The sequence below is a fragment of the Podarcis raffonei genome, chromosome 3, assembly GCF_027172205.1.
Source record: "Podarcis raffonei isolate rPodRaf1 chromosome 3, rPodRaf1.pri, whole genome shotgun sequence".
Taxonomy (NCBI): domain Eukaryota; kingdom Metazoa; phylum Chordata; class Lepidosauria; order Squamata; family Lacertidae; genus Podarcis; species Podarcis raffonei.
The window spans coordinates 3,752,991-3,772,248 of record NC_070604.1 but is presented as its reverse complement, the minus strand read 5'-3'; the positions used below and the strand labels follow the sequence as shown (position 1 = coordinate 3,772,248).

The 19,258-nt window shown below is 44.5% G+C and overlaps 1 protein-coding gene across 3 annotated transcripts; it reads left to right on the top strand.

The window, feature by feature from the left end:
• The first annotated feature begins 424 nt into the window (after positions 1-424).
• Positions 425-18,961, top strand: LOC128409876 (cysteine-rich venom protein helothermine-like). 3 transcript variants are annotated; one of them, XM_053380378.1, is made up of 8 exons: positions 425-521; positions 5,744-5,805; positions 9,430-9,549; positions 10,544-10,631; positions 13,811-13,959; positions 14,735-14,829; positions 18,167-18,255; positions 18,578-18,961. In XM_053380378.1, exons 2-8 carry the CDS (start codon positions 5,746-5,748, stop codon positions 18,700-18,702), a joined length of 726 nt encoding a protein of 241 aa, XP_053236353.1. In that variant the 5' UTR covers positions 425-521; positions 5,744-5,745; the 3' UTR covers positions 18,703-18,961. The 3 variants fall into 3 exon arrangements, with proteins under 3 accessions (XP_053236353.1, XP_053236354.1, XP_053236355.1); XM_053380379.1 differs by lacking the exons at positions 425-521; positions 5,744-5,805 and adding an exon at positions 6,070-6,228 and having other exon boundaries at positions 18,578-18,960; XM_053380380.1 differs by lacking the exons at positions 425-521; positions 5,744-5,805 and adding an exon at positions 6,258-6,315 and having other exon boundaries at positions 18,578-18,960.
• The last annotated feature ends 297 nt before the right edge of the window (positions 18,962-19,258 follow it).

Here is a 19,258-nt window from a genome sequence, read left to right as displayed (position 1 = left end):
AGCTGAAAATTAATAATCAATGTTAAGTTTTTAAAAAATGGATTAGTTTGATGTTGTTGGTAACCCAGCCTCTAGTCAAAATGTGTTTGGTTTGAGGGTGACTTATAGTCCAGTTCAGCTACTCATTATGGAAAGCTCCTGATCTATTTTCCTTTTTGTCTTTTGCAGAGGAAAACCAAGTTGTTCCTCATCTAGCACAACTGTAGGGTTATAACAGCAGTAACATTTTCACAGCCAGGAAAATATCAGGAAATAAAAGCTATTACAAAAACAAATATTGCAAGAAGACAGTGACACAATTCTCACATCCTACTTCACACAGCCGTTTCTGTGACTCACATTGCAAACCAGGAAGCAACAGAGGTAGGGGGGTGTGGAGAAATATATATATATATATATATATATATATATATATATATATATATATATATTCACTGAAGCAAGAAAATCCACTCATTTTCAAAGGAAGGAAACTGCCTAAAGGTACAACAAATTCTTCTGAACTGCCTAGAAAAATAAAGGTAAGTTATATTGGGGATATCACCAAAGTTACATTGCTGTGGTGCATATCACTTAACTCAGACAGCGTTCTATAATTATTACAGTGGTACCTCGCAAGACGAATGCCTCGCAAGACGAAAAACGCGCAAGACAAAAGGGTTTTTAGTTTTTTGCGTTGCTTCGCAAGACGATTTTCCCTATGGGCTTGCTTCGCAAGACGGAAACGTCTTGCAAGTTTGCTTTCTTTTTCTTAAAGCTGTTAATACCCAGCGAATCTGCGCTCCGCAAGACGAAAAAATCGCTAGATGACACAACTCACGGAACGAATTAATTTCGTCTTGCGAGGCACCACTGTATTATGTTTTTAAACTTCTGTTTTTCCTAGAAGCTCTAGGTAGTGCAGAGCCATAGTGGGGGGCGGGGAAGGGGGGGGTTGGCCCTGGGTGCACATTTTTGAGGAGGCGCAATCATGCTCCCCCATAACAGGCACGAAGCGCTGGCAACTGAGGTGCAGTGGCAGGCAGGTTGGTCTAGTGGGCAGGTGGATGGAGGCAGTGGGCAAGGAGCCTGTTGGAGGCGGGCTCTGTTCACCCTCTGCGAGGGCTCTGCATGTGCCCCCCGGCATGCCCCCCCACCTCAGCTGCCCAGATGGGGTGCAGCACTTGCCCTGCCCTGGGCACTGGCAATCCACACTATGCCACTATGCTGGTAGATATGGTCTTCTCCACTCAATTTCTCTTCGCAACACACTGATCAGGTAAGCCACTTCCACCTTAAGGAGGAGGTGGGGTTACAGGCTCTCACAACCCCTCCATGTGTGCGGGATGTGTGTGTGGTCAGCCCCTTGCGATTGGGGGTTCCTGGCTGGTGATTAACCCTTCCCGGACTCCCTGCAGACGGTCAGGAGTCAGATATAGTCAGTTAGGTCCAATGCCTAAGCCAATACCGCTCACAATCTGTACTCAATAAAGTTGTGGCCTTTTTTAGCCCATTAGCCTTAATACTGGTGCCAAGGGTCTTTATTCAACTATGGGGGGTGGGGGGTGTCAGGACCTTGCCACGCATTGTTAGGCTGCATGATCATGACTGGCCCAGTCACCCAGAAGGTTTGGTGGCTGAGTGGGAAATTGAACATGACGTCTCTTTGGCCTTAACTGAACACTCCTAACTGAACACTGGGTGTGTGTAAAAGTAAAACAAGTCAGCATTTCTGTTTTGCCAACTCTCATTGCTAATGTCAAATCCTACCTGACACTGGCAAGTTATAAACATGAAACAGAGAGAAGGAGATTCTGAAAACTTATGCTTCTTATTTGTAATAAAATTGTTGTTGTCATTCCAAAGTGCCAAATATGGAAACACGGACTTTCTGTCTTTCTGTAACCAATTCGCCATTATAGAGGAAGAAGACTAAATGTTTTTGGAAACACACAGCATACTTTATGGGAAGTTGCCAGAGTCTAGCCATTTGAATGGAAAGATATGTTGGTAATCACTATGCCCATATATCTTAACACCGCAGGTTGAGTTGTAGGGCCACTGAGCTGAGCACACTTCATGCAAGGTGCATTTTCTGAAAGTCTTAAAACCATCTCCACTTTCTTGGGCACATTCACAATTTCACCAACACAGAACTGGAAATAAGAATGACCATGTGACCCACCCTGTGATGTGAACTGCCCTGTAATCTTTGAAGGGTCGTATACAAATTTAATAAATCATCATCATCATCAGTTTTCAAACTAGATAACTCTGGGGAAGCTTGCTAGGAATTCCATGAGATGATTATTAATAGCAAACATGTGTCTCTGAAAGAAAGCTTGCCTGTTAGTAGAGATCACCCCCTCCAATGTACAGTGGTACCTTTGGTTACGTACTTAATTCATTCCGAAGGTCCGTTCTTAACCTGAAGCACCACTTTAGCTAATGGGGCCTCCCACTGCTGCTGCCGCACCACCGCCACACAATTTCTGTTCTCATCCTGAAGCAAAGTTCTTAACCCAAGGTACTGGGTTAGCGGAGTCTGTAACCTGAAGCGTCTGTAACCTGAAGCGTATGTAACCCAAGGTCCCACTGTACAGGGGAGTGTTGGGTGTACTCTAAGGCATGCTCTCCAACTCATAAATCGCAATAGAGAGGCACAATAGCCTTGATAAGCTCTACTATACTTCCTCAAATCATCTGCAGCAGGCACAGGTTGTGCAGCAGGCATGTAAGACCCTCCCCAGCAATCACAATGCTATGGATATTGAGGGTAAAACCACTGGACTAAGGGACGGGACTTATTTTGCAAATGAAAGAAGTAGGGATTCTGAATCATTTTGCACAGCAATATTCTGATGTAAGAGTTGTGTATGGGTGAGACAATGGACTCTGTGGCTTGCACTGAGATTGCAGCAGCAGCATCCTGCGTTTGTCTAGAAGGCAAGTCTGTCACACTGTGGTGCCTCTCACTTTATAAAAAAAAATTAGAAGCCAAATATATGTGGTTGCACAGGTATAGCTTGTGCTCTACTGGCCTTAAAGATGCCTTAGAAGAGCTTGCCCCCTAGACTAATTTTGCCTTCTAGACTAATTTTCACTAAAGTTCCATGCTGTTCTATAGTATTGTCACCACTGGATTTGGTGGCTCTGTAGCAATGCTGACAAGAGCAAAGATTTAAAGTGGACAATGGCCTGATTCACACATCATAGTAAGCCAGGGTAGGGCTATATTATTATTATTATTATTAATAATAATAATAATAATAATAATAATAATAATAATAATTCCTATACCACCTTTCATCTGACGACACAGGGCAGTTTATAATATAACACAAAAATGCATACCATAGTAACAAAAACAGTACCTACCTGTATAAAGGTAAAGGGACCCCCGACCATTAGGTCCAGTCGTGGCCGACTCTGGGGTTGCGGCGCTCATCTCGCTTTATTGGCCGAGGGAGCCGGCGTACAGCTTCCGGGTCATGTGGCCAGCATGACTAAGCCGCTTCTGGTGAACCAGAACAGCGCACGGAAACGCCGTTTACCTTCCCGCCAGAGCGGTACCTATTTATCTACTTGCACTTTGACATGCTTTCGAACTGCTAGGTTGGCAGGAGCAGGGACTGAGCAACGGGAGCTCACCCCGTCGCAGGGATTCGAACCGCCGACCTTCTGATCGGCAAGTCCTAGGCTCTGTGGTTTAACCCACAGCGCCACCCGCATACCTCCTACCTGTATACACACAGTTTAAATAGTCATAGGTTTAATTAGCCAAAGGCCTGAGCAAATATGAATGTTTTTGCCTGGTGCGTATGTAACAAAGGCACCCGGTGTGCCTCCCTGAGGAGAGCATGCCACATGGATGTGCTGGTTCCCAAAGAGATGCTTGCACCCATTTGGGGGGCTTTTTAATTTGATACAGGACAGCTGCTAAGCCAAGGTTTGGCTTAGTGAGTCATCTAAAACCAGAATTGTGTTTAAGTTCTCTCTTTATCCATGAGGATGGACTGATATGATTATTTAACCTTTTTTCTCCTTTTAGAAAATGTATCTACTACTTACAAGCTTCTGGATAGATCAGAAATATTTTTCAGTGATAAAAAGTGACACTGTGCATTGGCACTGGAGAAAAACCTCTCAATCTACTGTTTTAATGTGCTAGCAAGGACTTTTTCTTCATAAATACCACAACAACTTGTTAACTTGGAGTCCCAAAAATAACACAAGTCTTGGTGAATGATCCTGTTCTCAACTTCTTGTTATTGACATTTTGTATCTCAAAATATTTCTAAAGTGTTCAGAGTCTCAACAGTAGATGATACATTTTAAAAATAAAAAAGAACTAAATGCCACTGTCACTCATTCCTATTATAACCCTTCTTTTTCAAAGAGCTCTCCATCAGCAGCTGCAAAGGAGAGCAGGTTCGGTTAATGAAAAATGTCGCCAGCGGAACAAATAACTAGCATTAACCATTCAGAAGTATAGGTTCTCTGATCATTGCAGAGGGCTCATGATGACACAGCAAACTCAGAACAATACTCAGATTCCTGCTTACCTATAGTACTTAGTTACAGTGCCCAGCTCAGAAGGAAACAAAGTTCTGGTGTACTATTAGGAGAGGCCGGAGTGGGAGAGGGCAGTCATGGATCACTGCTCTGTGGCAGCCTTTTTCTCTTACCTGCAGGTGGGGGGTGGAGGGAGGGAGAGCGCGATAAAACATCAAAAGATTTGAATTACTGTGATGTGCTGCTTCCTGATCTCTCTCTCGATCTCTCTCGATCTCTCTGTGTGTGTGTGTCTGTCTGTCTGTCTTGTCTGTCTGTCTGTCTCAAATAGCTGGCTTCTACATTAAGGATTTATTATGTATATTGTTATAGGATTGGGGTTGTGGTGGTTTAGATTATATCCTTGGATCGCAGCCAAGCCTGTGATTTTTTTGAATCTAGTAGAGGGAATCTGCTGAGCTGCTTGAACCTGTCTCTTTTGATACGATAAAGGGGCTGGTAGACATCCATTTACTTGTTAGCGCAGAAAGGAAGTGTTGCCAGACAGACAACTGAGGAGGATTGGGGATCGGGCTTTTCTCCTGGCTGGGTGTTATGTCATCCTAAGAAGCAGAGGATAGTCTAAGTGTAAGCCAGGAGGTGAAAGGACTTAGAAAGGCTCCTCTTGTTCTCGGCTGAATCCAAAATTATGGTTTTGGATACTCACCCACCCAGAAACTAACGAGGAGGCAAGATCTGTTACAGTGTAAATGCTGTGAGTCCCTTCATCCTATGCTTGGATTGTATATATGTGTTAAAAAAGCCCACATATCCTAAAGATATCACAGTCTCCACTGACCCATACTGCGCAACTTTCCTGTTTTTACCGGGACTTACAGAATTACAGAAGCTGCCCCAGGTTCTGATTCCATCCCAGGGTGTCCTGTGATTTCAGCCAAGGGGGTTCCGCACCTTTGCCTGCTGGCCAGCTGCTGCCGCCCACCACACACACACACACACAGAGTGGGGAGAAGAGGGACCTGCCAGATCTTTGAAATTTACTCAATGAGTAAAGCAGGCTCCCTGTTTCAGAAGGTCAACCAACTTACAGAGGCTTAGGAAAATGGCAAGCAGGGGCACAGAGCTAGCTTGCTCAGCCCTAAGGAGCCCCCTCACGTAGTTTCAAATTACACAGGTAAGGTGATGTTTTAGTGGCATAGATATATTGCAGTTAAGATGACAAATGTGTCCTGGTTTCTTTGCTTTTCAGCCATGATCCTGCTCATTTTGTGTGCATGCCTGGCTGCAGCGCTGCATCAATCTCCTGCACAGGTAGGACCTTGGTTTATTTGTAGAATGTGGGGTGTTCATAAAAGGCAAACTGGTTCCTGATGCTTTTGCTAAGTCCACCTATACTAATCAAATCCAAGGAGATCTTGCCAGAGAGTGGGAAAGCACGTACACACCCACCCTTCAAGGTTCATTGAGGTCTGTGCTGGCCAAGCTTGACATGAGCATGTCTGTGCAAAATAGCCCAAAGCTGCCAGACAGGTGCCCAACTTGCTCCCTCTTCCTCACTCCATATTTTTTGCTACCTAAAGAGCAAAATCCTGCCCCAGCCAGACTCAAGGTGCTTTCCTGCTGGTGACTGCAGATAGAACCCATCTGCCTTTGCTATGCCAGCAGACAAGAAGCTAGTTGAGCTTTTTCAGAGAAGACTTTCAGAGAACTGACTTCACAGCTCATACCTCTCTGGTGAGTCACATCCAGAGGACAGAGCACTAACAAATGGCCAAAGGAATTTGAAATTAATTATTCTCATTTATTACATCCAGATTATAGGTTTGTAATTTTCTGTTTTTAACTCTCCAGTTTTTGTAGTTTTTTAAAAATTATTTCTGCTGTATTTTTGTTGTTCCCTGCAGCTGTTTTAGTGTTAACTTATAAATGACTTTCTATTATTCTCCAAAGAAATACACAAAATGTTCAAAAAGGAGGCAAAAGGATTACAAGAGAGTTCACAGGGAATAATATTATTACAGTAATACACGATAAATAAGCTACTTTACAAATTAAACCTACAATGAACACTTTAGATTTATTATAACACTGCTATTGTCTTACAAAAACCAAATAAAAGCATGAAATTGATTCCTGTCCTTGAGATCCTTAACCTTTATTTGATGAATTTAACTGATAAATTTTAATCACAGGGTCTCAATTGCTTTGCATATATTTATACACCTTGATTTTCTCCCCATCGTTGTTGTCAATTTTATTATTCCTAACGGTTCCCATAATTTTCTGATCAATTCTATTTTAGCTGGTTTTCTACTGTCTTTCCTTTTAGCATATAATATCCATTCAAAGGATATATACAAGACTTGTGTCTAGTGCTTTTTAGATACACACTACTTTACAAAGTTCAGTAGGTGCATGAATGGGTTAATAATTACGGTAAGCCCACAACTTAAGCAGGGGTTACATTCCAGGGATCACGCCTAAAGCCAAAATCATGTAGAGTCAAAGCACATTGGGTTCAAAGGTGGGTGGGATTGCCAAAGTCATTTTTTCCTGGAACCCTGCCCCCTTTCCACCTCTATCTCTCTATCTATCTATCTATCTATCTATCTATCATCTATCATCTATCATCTATCTATCTACCATCTATCTATCTATCATCTATCATCTATCTATCTATCTATTGCCACAAGTTGAAATCTGTATGCACACAAGTTAAACATGCATAAGTTGCAATATTATTGTATTGCAGATATTAATATTGTGCAGCATGAAGCAATTCATAGAATCATAGAATCATAGAGTTGGAAGAGACCACAAGGGCCATCGAGTCCAACCCCCTGCCAAGCAGGAAACACCATCAGAGCACTCCTGACATATGGGTGTCAAGCCTCTGCTTAAAGACCTCCAAAGAAGGAGACTCCACCACACTCCTTGGCAGCAAATTCCACTGTTGAACAGCTCTTACTGTCAGGAAGTTCTTCCTAATGTTTAGGTGGAATCTTCTTTCCTGCAGTTTGGATCCATTGCTCCGTGTCCGCTTCTCTGGAGCAGCAGAAAACAACCTTTCTCCCTCCTCTATGTGACATCCTTTTATATATTTGAACATGGCTATCATATCACCCCTTAACCTCCTCTTCTCCAGGCTAAACATGCCCAGCTCCCTTAGCCGTTCCTCATAAGGCATTGTTTCCAGGCCTTTGACCATTTTGGTTGCCCTCCTCTGGACACGTTCCAGTTTGTCAGTGTCCTTCCTGAACTGTGGTGCCCAGAACTGGACACAGTACTCCAGGTGAGGTCTGACCAGAACAGAATACAGTGGCACTATTACTTCCCTTGATCTAGATGCTATACTCCTATTGATGCAGCCCAGAATTGTATTGGCTTTCTTAGCTGCCGCGTCACACTGTTGGCTCATGTCAAGTTTGTGGTCAACCAAGACTCCTAGATCCTTTTCCTTTATATGCAATTGGATGCATATAAACGGAGTCCTTTTGGAACAAAAATTGTCCAGACTCATAAGTATTATTCAAAGTTTTACTAACCAGAACTTCTTCAAAAACAGGTACGAAAACATCCATGTTTTTCATCCAGAAAGTTTTATAAAATATATGCATATTCAAGCATAGGTTCTTCTTGTTAAATATATAACTTAATTACGATCAGAGCTGAAATCAAGGCTCTGTTTTTCCCATGGCCTGCACTAACCTGCAGCTTCTTGAGACGCGTCATCATCACATCCTTCCCTGACTGTGCCTGGGAGCAAATGGCCAAGCCAGCTCCCTTTCAAAATGGTGACTTCGCAATGGAATACCTTAATCACATGATTAAGGAGAGTTAAACACTCACATGAACGCTAGCAGAGAACAACTCAGCTAGAGCTCAGAGAGAGCTTCCTTCCAGCTTAGTAGAATTTTCCAGTGTTAAACCCTTTGCGACATACATACAAACATCCTCCACTTCAATGTGCAATTAAACAATTATACTTAACATACTGTACTCCAGTTTGGATGACTTCGTTGATAACCGCAATTACCATACACCAACCACTTTCTGCCTCAGGACAGCAACGCCTCAGGTGATAATAGTCATTTTTCTTTTCTTTGAAGAAGCAACAATGCACCCCCTCCCATTTACCCAATATTTTACTTCTCCACAAAGTTTCTTTCTTAAATAAAAACTCCCATACTTCATCTGTGGTTATAGTCTGCATGTTTTTCTTCTCTTTTTCTCTATAATGGAGTTTTCCTTGATAATTCTCTTGTAACATTATTCTTGTTCTTCTCTACTGTTAAAATTAAATGCTATTTTAAACTGTTAATTTATAAGTTTATATTTAAATAAATTTGGGTCATTGGTTCAAATATGTGTTTCCAAATGTAAACCATTCTGGGCTGAGTTTATTTTCATGTGACCTATCAACTAAAAAAGATTTATTTGCTGGGAACTCTTATCTGCATCCCTGTGTTAGCTTGTCAATAAGGACGCCGTCTCAATTTCTTTTCTTTCTGTTTTACTTTATGTATATAGTGTACATGATTCACATTTTAAAAGTTACTCCATAAATATGAACACACACCCCCCCAAGTATGCCTTGAGTACTTCCTCCTCCCTTCTCTTGCAAGCCTTGGTGTAAGATTTCTGGAGTTTACTAAACCATTGTTTCCCATTATGCCTCAACTAGAAAAGTGTGGCTTAAGTTGTAAGTGTGGTTAGGCTATGGTTTGCAAACCAGCATTTGGTTGATGCTTAATTCACAGTTTCCTAGTTCTGATGTATGGGAAACTATGGTTTAGCAAAGCCAGAAAACTTGCAAAGGGGAGTGAGAGAAAGGTAAAGGAGGCAGAGCAGGAGGGAACACACAGACACAGGCCATGGTTTATCAGTCTGAGATGGTTGCATCTGAACCCTTGGCCACTGTCTCTTTGGTTGCAGGTCTCTGACCATTTCGCTAGTTTGAGCACCATCAATGAAGACCAGAAAAAGGAGATTGTGGACACACACAATAAGCTACGGAGAGAAGTCCAACCACCTGCTAGCAACATGGTGAAGATGGTAAGACACATTTTGAAAACCCAACAGAAATGTATTCAGGAACAATACTGGCATTTTTAAAATTAATTGCTGGGGGGCGGGAACCATTTGTTAAGGTAGGAAAATTTTGAAACCAGAGCAAAATATAGTGGACAAGATATTGCAACATGGTTTTGTTTTTACCTGTTGCATTTTATCTAGTTAAGTCACTGTGAAATTTTGTTTTTTTAAAAAGTGGGTAAAAATGTAATTATTATTAACAGAGCTACAACTATCTCCATTAACCGATGATGAGTATATAAACTACTACACAAGTAAATCCAGTGTGATGTAAGGATTGGAGTGGCAAACTAGGTCTAAGGAGATGCAGGCTGAAGTACCACTAAACCATGAAGCCACGGCTCAGCCTCCTGGCTATCAGCCTAGTTAACCTTACAGTGTTGTGTGGCTAAAATAGGAAGAAGAACCACATATGCTGCCTTGAGCTCCTTGGAGGAAAGTCAAGATACACAAACATAATAAATGAATGAATTTGGCAACATTAGCCATTTCTGGCAATGAGTTTCCTATGAAGTGACCTATTTGCAATTGCTGTTTACCCAAATTCCACTCTTAAATGCTTGGTTACAGGAAAAAAAATGTCAAAAACATTGCTAAATAAATCATCTTTTCTTTTTTTTTTTCTTTCTTTCTTTCCTTCTTTCTTTGCAAAAATAGACTAAGATCCAAATGCAGTAACGAAAATGCACCTGATTCGACTAGATAAGTAAGCGAAGCATAGAAAGAAATCCTAGGAACATAATGTGCTTCCAAATACCTACAATTTTAAAAAGGCTTGATTTCCACCATTGACCATGATTTATTGAACCAGGCTTGTGCTGAGAAATTGTCTTTCAGTGTTTAGCTAGAATATCAACATCACCATAGTTACAAAATCCACTGGTAATTGATGCATTTCTGGGCATTACTGTTCTATAAACTTGTAACTCTCTAATGTATTTTTATATGTACATAGGAGTGGAGCGATGATATACGAAAGATTGCGCAATGGTGGGCAAACCAATGCACATTAGAACACAGTGCGGCATCCGATAGAACACTAAGTAAGTAAAGAGCCCATCTTCCAGCAAATATGAGTTCAAACAGATTGCTTAAAGTGGGACTTTGTTAGAAGACTTTAAATCTATTTGCTGAAGAAGAGAATAACAAATATTTAATGCAATATTTTTCTTTGAAAAAAATTAATTTGAACTTTTATTTTAATTCAGTCCAATATCAAAGGAGACGCATGACTGGCACATTTATATCTTTATACCACACGAGGCAATATATGCAGGTCTTGGAATCTGCTCCCAAAGTTTGGGGGTTGGGAATGCCTTTTTAGAACTGGAGCCACAGAAGCTGCCCTGTACATGCAAACATATCCATATTTCTCTTTTGAACCAAGCCAAAGACTGTGCTCCTTGAAATGTCTCGCATATACTCCAGTAGGTCTTCCAGCAGCCGTAATCTCTGCCATCTATAGCAAATGGTATCCAGGTAACAACCTGGGTGCTGTAAGTTATACATTTATACATATGAATGCCCAAGTGAGGAACTACAGTGAAATCTTGCAGTGTTGGCATAACTTGAAAGGGAGTCTGACAGAACCGGGGTGGGGGGAATCTCCAAGGGGGGAAAGGGGGAAAGAACACTTTTCTCCTTCCCAACATCCTGAAAGCTGACCCCCCCATCATGTAAAAGTGCTGCAGTGCTAAAGTTTGAGACAGGTGTCAGCCCTGAAGTTGAGCCTTTTGTTGGTCTATAGCAGGGAGAAACTTTCCAAAGAGTATGAAAGTGAACATTTCCCCCTTCCCTTTCCTCTTCTGTCCTCTTCTGTCTCCTGAAACCTTGAGTCAGGAGCTCAAGAAGGTACCTTTCCTGCTCCTTCCCTCGTCTCTCCCTCTCTGAGCTCGTCCCCACTTCTGCCTGTCCTGTGGCCACAAAGCAGGCCCCCAAGAGGTTTTCCGCTTCCCAAACACAGGTCTGAGTAGTTTTTCATTTGTCCCGCCACTTTCCCTGAGAAAACCCACCACTCTGCAGAAAAACCAATTGTTTGTTCTGATTCAGTGGTAAACAGCAGGTTTTCCCAAGGGGAGGCAGCAAGACAAGGGGAAGTGTGGACGAGCCCCTATTCTCTCTCCCTCTCAGTCTCTCTGCCAACACCCTCAATATTCAATGGCCCCATGCTTCCAATCTTCTGTGGGTTCTGCAAGACAGTGATCCCCGGTCCTTGTCAGGCTATTTTGGTTTGTGCCTATTTAGATTTATTTCCTTTCAATTTTTACAATGGCAGAGGGTTTTGAGATGGCAGAGGGCTTGAGATGGCAGAGGGTTTTGCCTACTTGGGTTCCACCATAACCAGTAATCTCTCCAGTGACACTAAGCTGGGCAACCATATTGACAAGGCATACTTCTGTGTACCCTGTATGCAGAAACCTCTGCCATTTAGAGGTGGGTGTAAAGGTAAAGGTAAAGGTACCCCTGCCCGTACGGGCCAGTCTTGACAGACTCTAGGGTTGTGCGCCCATCTCACTCTAGAGGCCGGGAGCCAGCGCTGTCCGGAGACACTTCCGGGTCACGTGGCCAGCGTGACAAAGCTGCTCTGGCGAACTGGCACCAGCGCAGCACACGGAAACGCCGTTTACCTTCCCGCTATAAAGCGGTACCTATTTATCTACTTGCACTTAAGAGTGCTTTCGAACTGCTAGGTGGGCAGGAGCTGGGACCGAACGACGGGAGCTCACCCCGCCGCGGGGATTCGAACCGCCGACCTTGCGATCAGCAAGTCCCAGGTGCTGAGGTTTTACCCACAGCGCCACCCGCGTCTCTAGAGGTGGATGTATTTCACCGCAAAGCTGATAGGCTGAGAAGACCACCAGCACTCCACGTAAACAGCACTGGTGACCACATGCTTGAGATGGCAGAGGGTTTTGCCAACTTGGGTTCCACCATAACCAGTAATCTCTCCAGTGACACTAAGCTGGGCAACCATATTGACAAGGCAGCTATGGCAAAGGCTCGCCTCTCCAAAAGGGTATAGGAGAATGGGATGCTAAGGATCAACACCAAGAAGAAAGTCTACCAGGCTTGCATGTTCAGTACACTGCTGCATGGAAGTTGTGGGCAACTAACACCCGCCAAGAGCAACACCTCAGGGCCTTCCATATGTGCTGTGTCAGAAAGATTTGGGGTTGCAAAACCATGTAATGTCAGGGGAGAGACTTCCTGGCCCTTTCATTCACATACAAGAGCAGTTTGATAGTGGAATGGACCTCCACCTCGGAAGATGGAGGGCTCTCCATCACTGGAGGTGTTTAAGCAGAGGTTGGGTGGCCACCTGTCATGGATGTTTTGGATGAGATTCCTGCATTGCAGGGGGCTGAACACAGTGATCATTGGGGTCCTTTCCAACTCTACAGTTCTATGATTCTGTGATTCTATCACTATGTTTTATGTTTACTGTCAGAGGCAACAGGTCTCAGTATAAAGATAAAGGAGAGGTTTCAACAAAGGAAGAATGTTAAATTTTGTAGTTTTTTGTGAAAAACCAACAAATAAGTTTTGTTTAAAAAAGAATTAGGGGTAAGGTCATTACAGATTTATAGAAAAGAAACTAAGTCCTAGACCAGGGTTGGCAAAAAAATTTAGCCGCGGGCCAGTCCAATGTCCCTCAGACTTTGTGGCAGGCAGAGAAGCTGCACCCGGGGGGAGCTGGAATTAGAGGTGAGGGGGGCAAGTAGTCCCCCTCCCCACCCCCCAACCCCAGCCGCTGCGCTTACCTACCCAGGGGCCACTGCTGCTGCTTCTCGTGGGTAGGCAGAGGGAGCTTGTCCGCTCCGCAGGAACACCAGGGCAGCGGGGGCAGGAAGATGAGGGCACAGAAGGGCTGGCTCCAGAGAGGGCCTGCTGAAAATGGCGCTCATCCAGCCCAGCCCAGCCCCCTTCCTCCTCTAGGCAGGGCGGGGAGAAGCCAGGAGGAGGGAGGGAGGAGGCACCGCCGCAGTGGGGGGGGATGGAATGGCGCAGGGGGGAAATGGCGCAGCCTGAACAAATAGAATCCCCATGCCGATCCACAGATAGTCCGTGGGCTGGATCCTGAAGGCAATTGGGCCTGATCTGGCCCGTGGCCCTTAGTTTGCAGACCCCTGTCCTAGACAGTATAAATGCTACTTTTCCTGAAGCACATGCAGAAGTAGGCAAGCCTTCAAGTTCTTGTAAATAATTGTTTTTCCACTTGCAGATGGCACATCCTGTGGTGAAAATCTCTTCATGTCAACTTCCCTCAAGAGTTGGACTGAAGCCATTCTGAGCTGGTATAATGAAAGAGATGACTTTCTGTATGCTTCTGGAGCAAAGACGGAAGGAGCCGTGATTGGCCATTACACTCAGGTACTATGACACTGGTCAGAGGTTAAAAAGTTTGAACTATTTATTTACAAATTTAACTAGCTCTTTCAAAAGTGTTTGGAAGGGGCAGACTAGCAAGCAGAGATATCAGTTACTATAGCAGAACAAATACAGCAAAATATGTCAGTTCTCAAAGCCCAAGAAATGTAACTGAGGATGCTGTCAAGAAATTTCAAAATCAGTTAAGCCTAAGCTTGAAATTCAATGACAATATCCAAAATGCATTAGCCTTGCTGAATGTTGCGCCATGGTAAAAGAAACGTTCACTACCTGGCTAACATCTTCATACTTTTTGAGGTTTCCAATTATTTTTTTAAAATAAACTATTTTGCTATCTTAAATTTCTCAAAGCAGTTCACAAGAGTATTTGAAACAAATCACATGGACCCAAATGCCTTTGCAAGGTAGACAGAGAGGTTTTGACTCCTGAACAGCTCTTTATGGGAAGTAAGTTTGAATACATTGCACAAACTGCCGATTCTATAGGAGAGGTTTGCATCAATGCATGTCTCTTAGACTGATTTGTGATGAATCATCTTTATTATTTACTAGATATGTAGGAGGGGAATTCTATTCAGTTTGCATTTAAAGGCAAACCTATTGCACTGTACATGTTAGGGGAAGGTGGGATCTGTGCAATAGAATTGCAGCACTGAGATAGGATGTGGAGGGTCCATTTCAATACTCCTTAAGGTTGTCATGTTGTGCACTCAGATTTACAGTGTGATCACATTCATGTTCATTTGTGTATCTGCAGGTGGTTTGGTATAATTCGCATCTAATCGGATGTGCTATTGCCTTCTGTCCAGACCAAAAATACCAGTACTACTATGTTTGCCAGTACAGTCCTGCGTATGTATTAACAGAAGAACGTGCTGCCTCTTGCAATGCTGTTTTTATCTTGGGACATAAGCATTTAAGTTTAGGGTTAGCAGCCAACCAGTATTCTGTAGCACTGACCAATAACATTGTACTTTTTTGAGAAAACCTCACAGGGGACTGGAAAACCAGATTCAACCAGACTCCACCCTGCTGTTTCCAGTTTCCTCCAAGCTCTATACCAGGGGTCAGCAAAAAAAATTAGTCGCGGGCCGGTCCACTGTCCCTCAGACCTTGTGGTGGGCCAGAGAAGCAGAACAGCGGGGAAGCTGGAAGAAGGGGGGCAATTAGTCCTCCTCCCCACCCCTCAGCCCCAGCCACTGCGCTTACCTTCCCTGGGGCTGCCACCACCACCTGCTGCTGCTGCTTTCTTGTGGGTAGGAAGAGAACATCCGCTCCACTCTCTGGCCCACAGGAGTACCAGGGCGGCGGCAGCGGAGGGAAGATGAGCGGCGCGAAAGGGCTGGCTCCGGAGAGGGGCTTCTCAAAATGGTGCTCAGCAAGCCCCCTTCCTCCTCTAGGCAGGGCGGGGAGAAGCCAGGAGGAGGGAGGGAGGAGGCGCCACCGCGGTGTGTGCGAGGGAGAGGGAGGGAATGGAATGGTGCAGGGGAGGTGCAGCCCAAACGAACAGAATCCCCACGCTGATCCACAAACAGGCTGCGGGCCAGATCCTGAAGGCCATGGGGCCTGATCTGGCCCGTGGTCCTTCGTTTGCCGACCCCTGCTCTATACCTATTGCCCGCCAGAGTCTGCTTCATGCCATTTATATGTTCTGTCAGTACATATAAAGGTACAGTAAGGATCCTTTTCTGGTGCATATGGGAATGAGTTTCCCTTCTCTGCCTTCTCTCTTGGCTGCAGCCACCTGGGATTTTCTTCTGCATAATGTGCCTGGATGTGTTCAGTTTAATGTGTTCTGCATAATGTGGTCCCCTGTGCCTGGAAGTGGCATGTGAATGACACAACTCCATGAGGGCAACCGACTGCAGGGGTCAATCCTACACAGTTGGCAGATTTCAATCTTGACCTCCAAAGCGCAAACAAAACATATTATATGCTCGAAGTACTACTGCTGTGTAGTTCCTTTCAGTAACTGCTTTCCTTTCTTTTCAAGGCAGCCTGCAGCATCTTGCTCCTATGTGGTGGTTTCCTCTACTACAGGAGGATAGGAAAATTGTTAAGCAAAACAAATCTATTTAGTTGGATGCAGCACATAACCTGCCACTAGTTTTGTTTACCTATTCATATTGGTGCTTCCCTGCTTGCGGCCTTCCTCATATGTCACTAGGGGCTCAGCTACCTTAGTAAAGAAACAAGGAACTGAATGTGTTTAAACATGCAACACCAGATGGCGCCAGAGACCAGTAATTGTTTAAAACTACATTTCTCATAGGAATTTTTTCTTTTGTTAAAATGATCTAATTTCTGACTAATTTATAGCGTTTTCCCCCTGTGTTTAAATCTACCCTATGTCTCATATTCATTGCTGAATATATCTTACACAATAAACAGGTAAAAGTATCGTCTCATGGCAGTTCACTTGGCTGCCAGCAGGTGGCACTGTGAACTGCAGGGTGATGGCAGACTGAGCTCCCAGAGCTTTGGGCCGTTGCAGCCGTGTTGCAGACTGAGGAAGGGGCTGTTGTAACCCTTTTCTCTAATCGCAGTTATGCAGAGGCTGAATATGATTCGACAACAGCAACAGCAATGAATTGGCATATCCTCAAAAAAACACTTCATACGCAGCCCTGAGACTTGACCTCTCATTACGAAAAGAAGTTTCGGGCTTCAACCTTAGCTTAGATTAAGCCCTGATCTTCAGTGCCTGCCAGTTAAACTTTGGGTAGCAAAGCCCTCTGCTGGGAGCTGGAATGATCTGGCCCAGGTCGTGTGAATTTCATTGGATGGTTACTGGAACAGTTAAATAAAATCTGTGAATTCTTTTTGCCCAAAGTAGCTAATATGGTTTGGTTTCTTCACCCCATAACTTCCAAGGCACAAAATGTTCTGTTCTGTTTTGTATTGCTTTGTTTGAGTGTTGCTGTTTTTTCTGATCAAACCTGGCCATGACCCACCCCAAACAGTGTTTGTTATCACCCCTGTATGCATCCCTGATCCGGACAGACAGTTGGAGGCTGCAGTGGCATCCAGTGTGGAGCTGTCTCTGGCTCAGGGTTCAGGGCAGTCTAACTATGGAAGATGGGGAGACAGCTGCTGCAGATGGACAAGAACACCCAGAGGAGCACCCCAGGCCACTAGGGCCTATAGGGCCAGAGCCTGGACCCTCACAGGCCCCTTCCACCAGGGGCATAGCATGGTGGGGCCAGGGCGGCATGGCCCCAGACACACAATTTTGAGGGGGTGCAACTAGGTGCCCCCCCCCAAGGACCCCCATCCTGCCCTGCCTGCTGCCAGGGGCCTCTGGGCCCTGGAGCCTGGCCTGGCCTCAATGCTGTGTCCCTGGCCCCCTCACTAAATGGCTGCCCAGCCAGGGCTCACTCACTCCTTGCTTGGTGAGCAGGCTCGGACAGAGGGATGCAGGCAAGGGGCAACCCCAGCATGGCCCAGCCCAGCGCTTCTCTCTGTGGGCATCAGGGAGAATCAGCCACCAAGGGTTGTGTCAGCCAGCTGGGCTCCCCCTGCACTGGGGGGAAGCAGCACGGCACACCCCGCTTGGCTCCAGTGGTGAGGGCCGGGTTGGCGTGGCAGGGTCTGTTCATCCTCGGCGCCCCGCATCTGCCTGGCATGCATGTGCAGGCACCCCAGGCATCGCCAAACAAGACGATGCCGCTGCGTGCCAGGAGCACACCAGAGGTGAGGTTAAAGAATGAAGGAAGAGTGCCAATGGCCAGAGGGTTGTCCCTTTAAGGCTCTGAAGCAGCTCTGGAGCCTGAAGGAAGCGCCTGAATAGAAGGCCTCAGTCTGCCCCCAGCCTTTGTGGGAGCAAGTTACTCACTTGGTGCCTAGATGAATGATAGAGGGGTGTGTGAATGTGTGTTGAAAGTAGGCTTTAAGTTAATGGTACTGGCCCTAACCAACACTGAAATGTGGCCCCTGGAAAGCTCTCCTGAATGCAGTGTGGCCCTTGGGCTGGAAAAGATCCCACAGCCCTGATGCAGTGGCCAACATCTGTTTTTGGACTAGGCATCAACCCCTCCAGCCAGCTGTTCTCTTCTATACCCCACACAACCCCTTCCCCTCCTAACATATTTGTTGTGTGGAAGATTGAGCAACTGGTGCCATTTAAGAAGGCCATATCTCAAGACGGGGGAAAAAGATATAAACTGCTGGTTTTCATTTATCATTCCAGAGGGAACATCAAAGGCAAGATTGCCACCCCCTACGAAGCAGGAGAACCCTGTGGGCGCTGCCCAAATGATTGTGACAAGGGATTGTGCAGTAAGTTTGAGAATGTTAAACTATTATGAGGCAAAAAGATACTGGCAAACTCTGAGTGCCCTTAAAGAAGCTTGTGAAATTATCCAACTAATCCTTGTACATGAAAACCATAACCCTTCTCTTAAAAACAAATATTCAACACCAGCTGGGCCCCAGAGTTTGCTATGGTGGAAAACAGGATGCTGAACCTTTAGTCTGATCCAGCAGGAGGCTCTCCGAGAGAGGCATTTTTGTTTTGTTTAAATTTTCTCCAGTTTGTAACTCTCTCTCTCTCTCTCTCTCTCTCTCTCTCTCTCTCTCTCTCTCTCTCTCTCATTTTTAGCCAATCCATGCACGGAGACAAATCTTTATAGCAACTGCGTGAGCTTAAAGGATCAAGTGGGATGTGATCATCCTATAATGGAAAAGTGTAAGGCTTCTTGCAAATGTCCCACACAAATAATATAAGGCTCCTGAATTTCTTACTTATACCAACCATCTCTTTGTATTAATATAACAATATGCTTTGCTAAATTAGACTATTGTTAATTTTTGATTATCACTGATCCATAGACTACTACAGGACAAAACCATTTTATATGTAAATGGTTTCTAATAATTTTTTTTACATGTAATTGTAATTGTTTATAGTTATTACAAAAATGAATTTAACATTAGAATTTTCCTCTCTGTTTGATCTGCAGTCAAACTAATAAAGCCTTTGAGTCTGAGAAAACAAAAGAAAATGTTTTGATTTCCTTTTGACTATGGAATGTAGCAAATTGCAGTTTGACCATTTGTGCTCAGAGTGTGGACAGCAAGAATCCCACAAAGAAAGAGAAATGGCCAGAACTTTATTGGGTACAACTAAGCCACTTTGGCCTAGCAGAGGGTGCAAGGATCCAAATATCAGGCAGCCCAGCTCTGGGCAGAAGCACACAGCCAATCTGCAGGCTGGGAAATGTTAGTGGAAGGTCAGAGAGCTTTGAGTTCATGAGCCACTATTGCCATCCTGCAGGTCACA

What these genes read in the sequence shown, in the direction of transcription:
- LOC128409876 (XM_053380378.1), top strand. Translation starts at nt 5,746, where the DNA reads ATGATCCTGCTCATTTTGTGTGCATGCCTGGCTGCAGCGCTGCATCAA. An exon ending in GGCATCCGATAGAACACTAA is followed by an intron (nt 10,632 to 13,810) that starts GTAAGTAAAGAG and finishes TTCCACTTGCAG; the next exon opens with ATGGCACATCCTGTGGTGAA. An exon ending in GTTTGCCAGTACAGTCCTGC is followed by an intron (nt 14,830 to 18,166) that starts GTATGTATTAAC and finishes TTATCATTCCAG; the next exon opens with AGGGAACATCAAAGGCAAGA.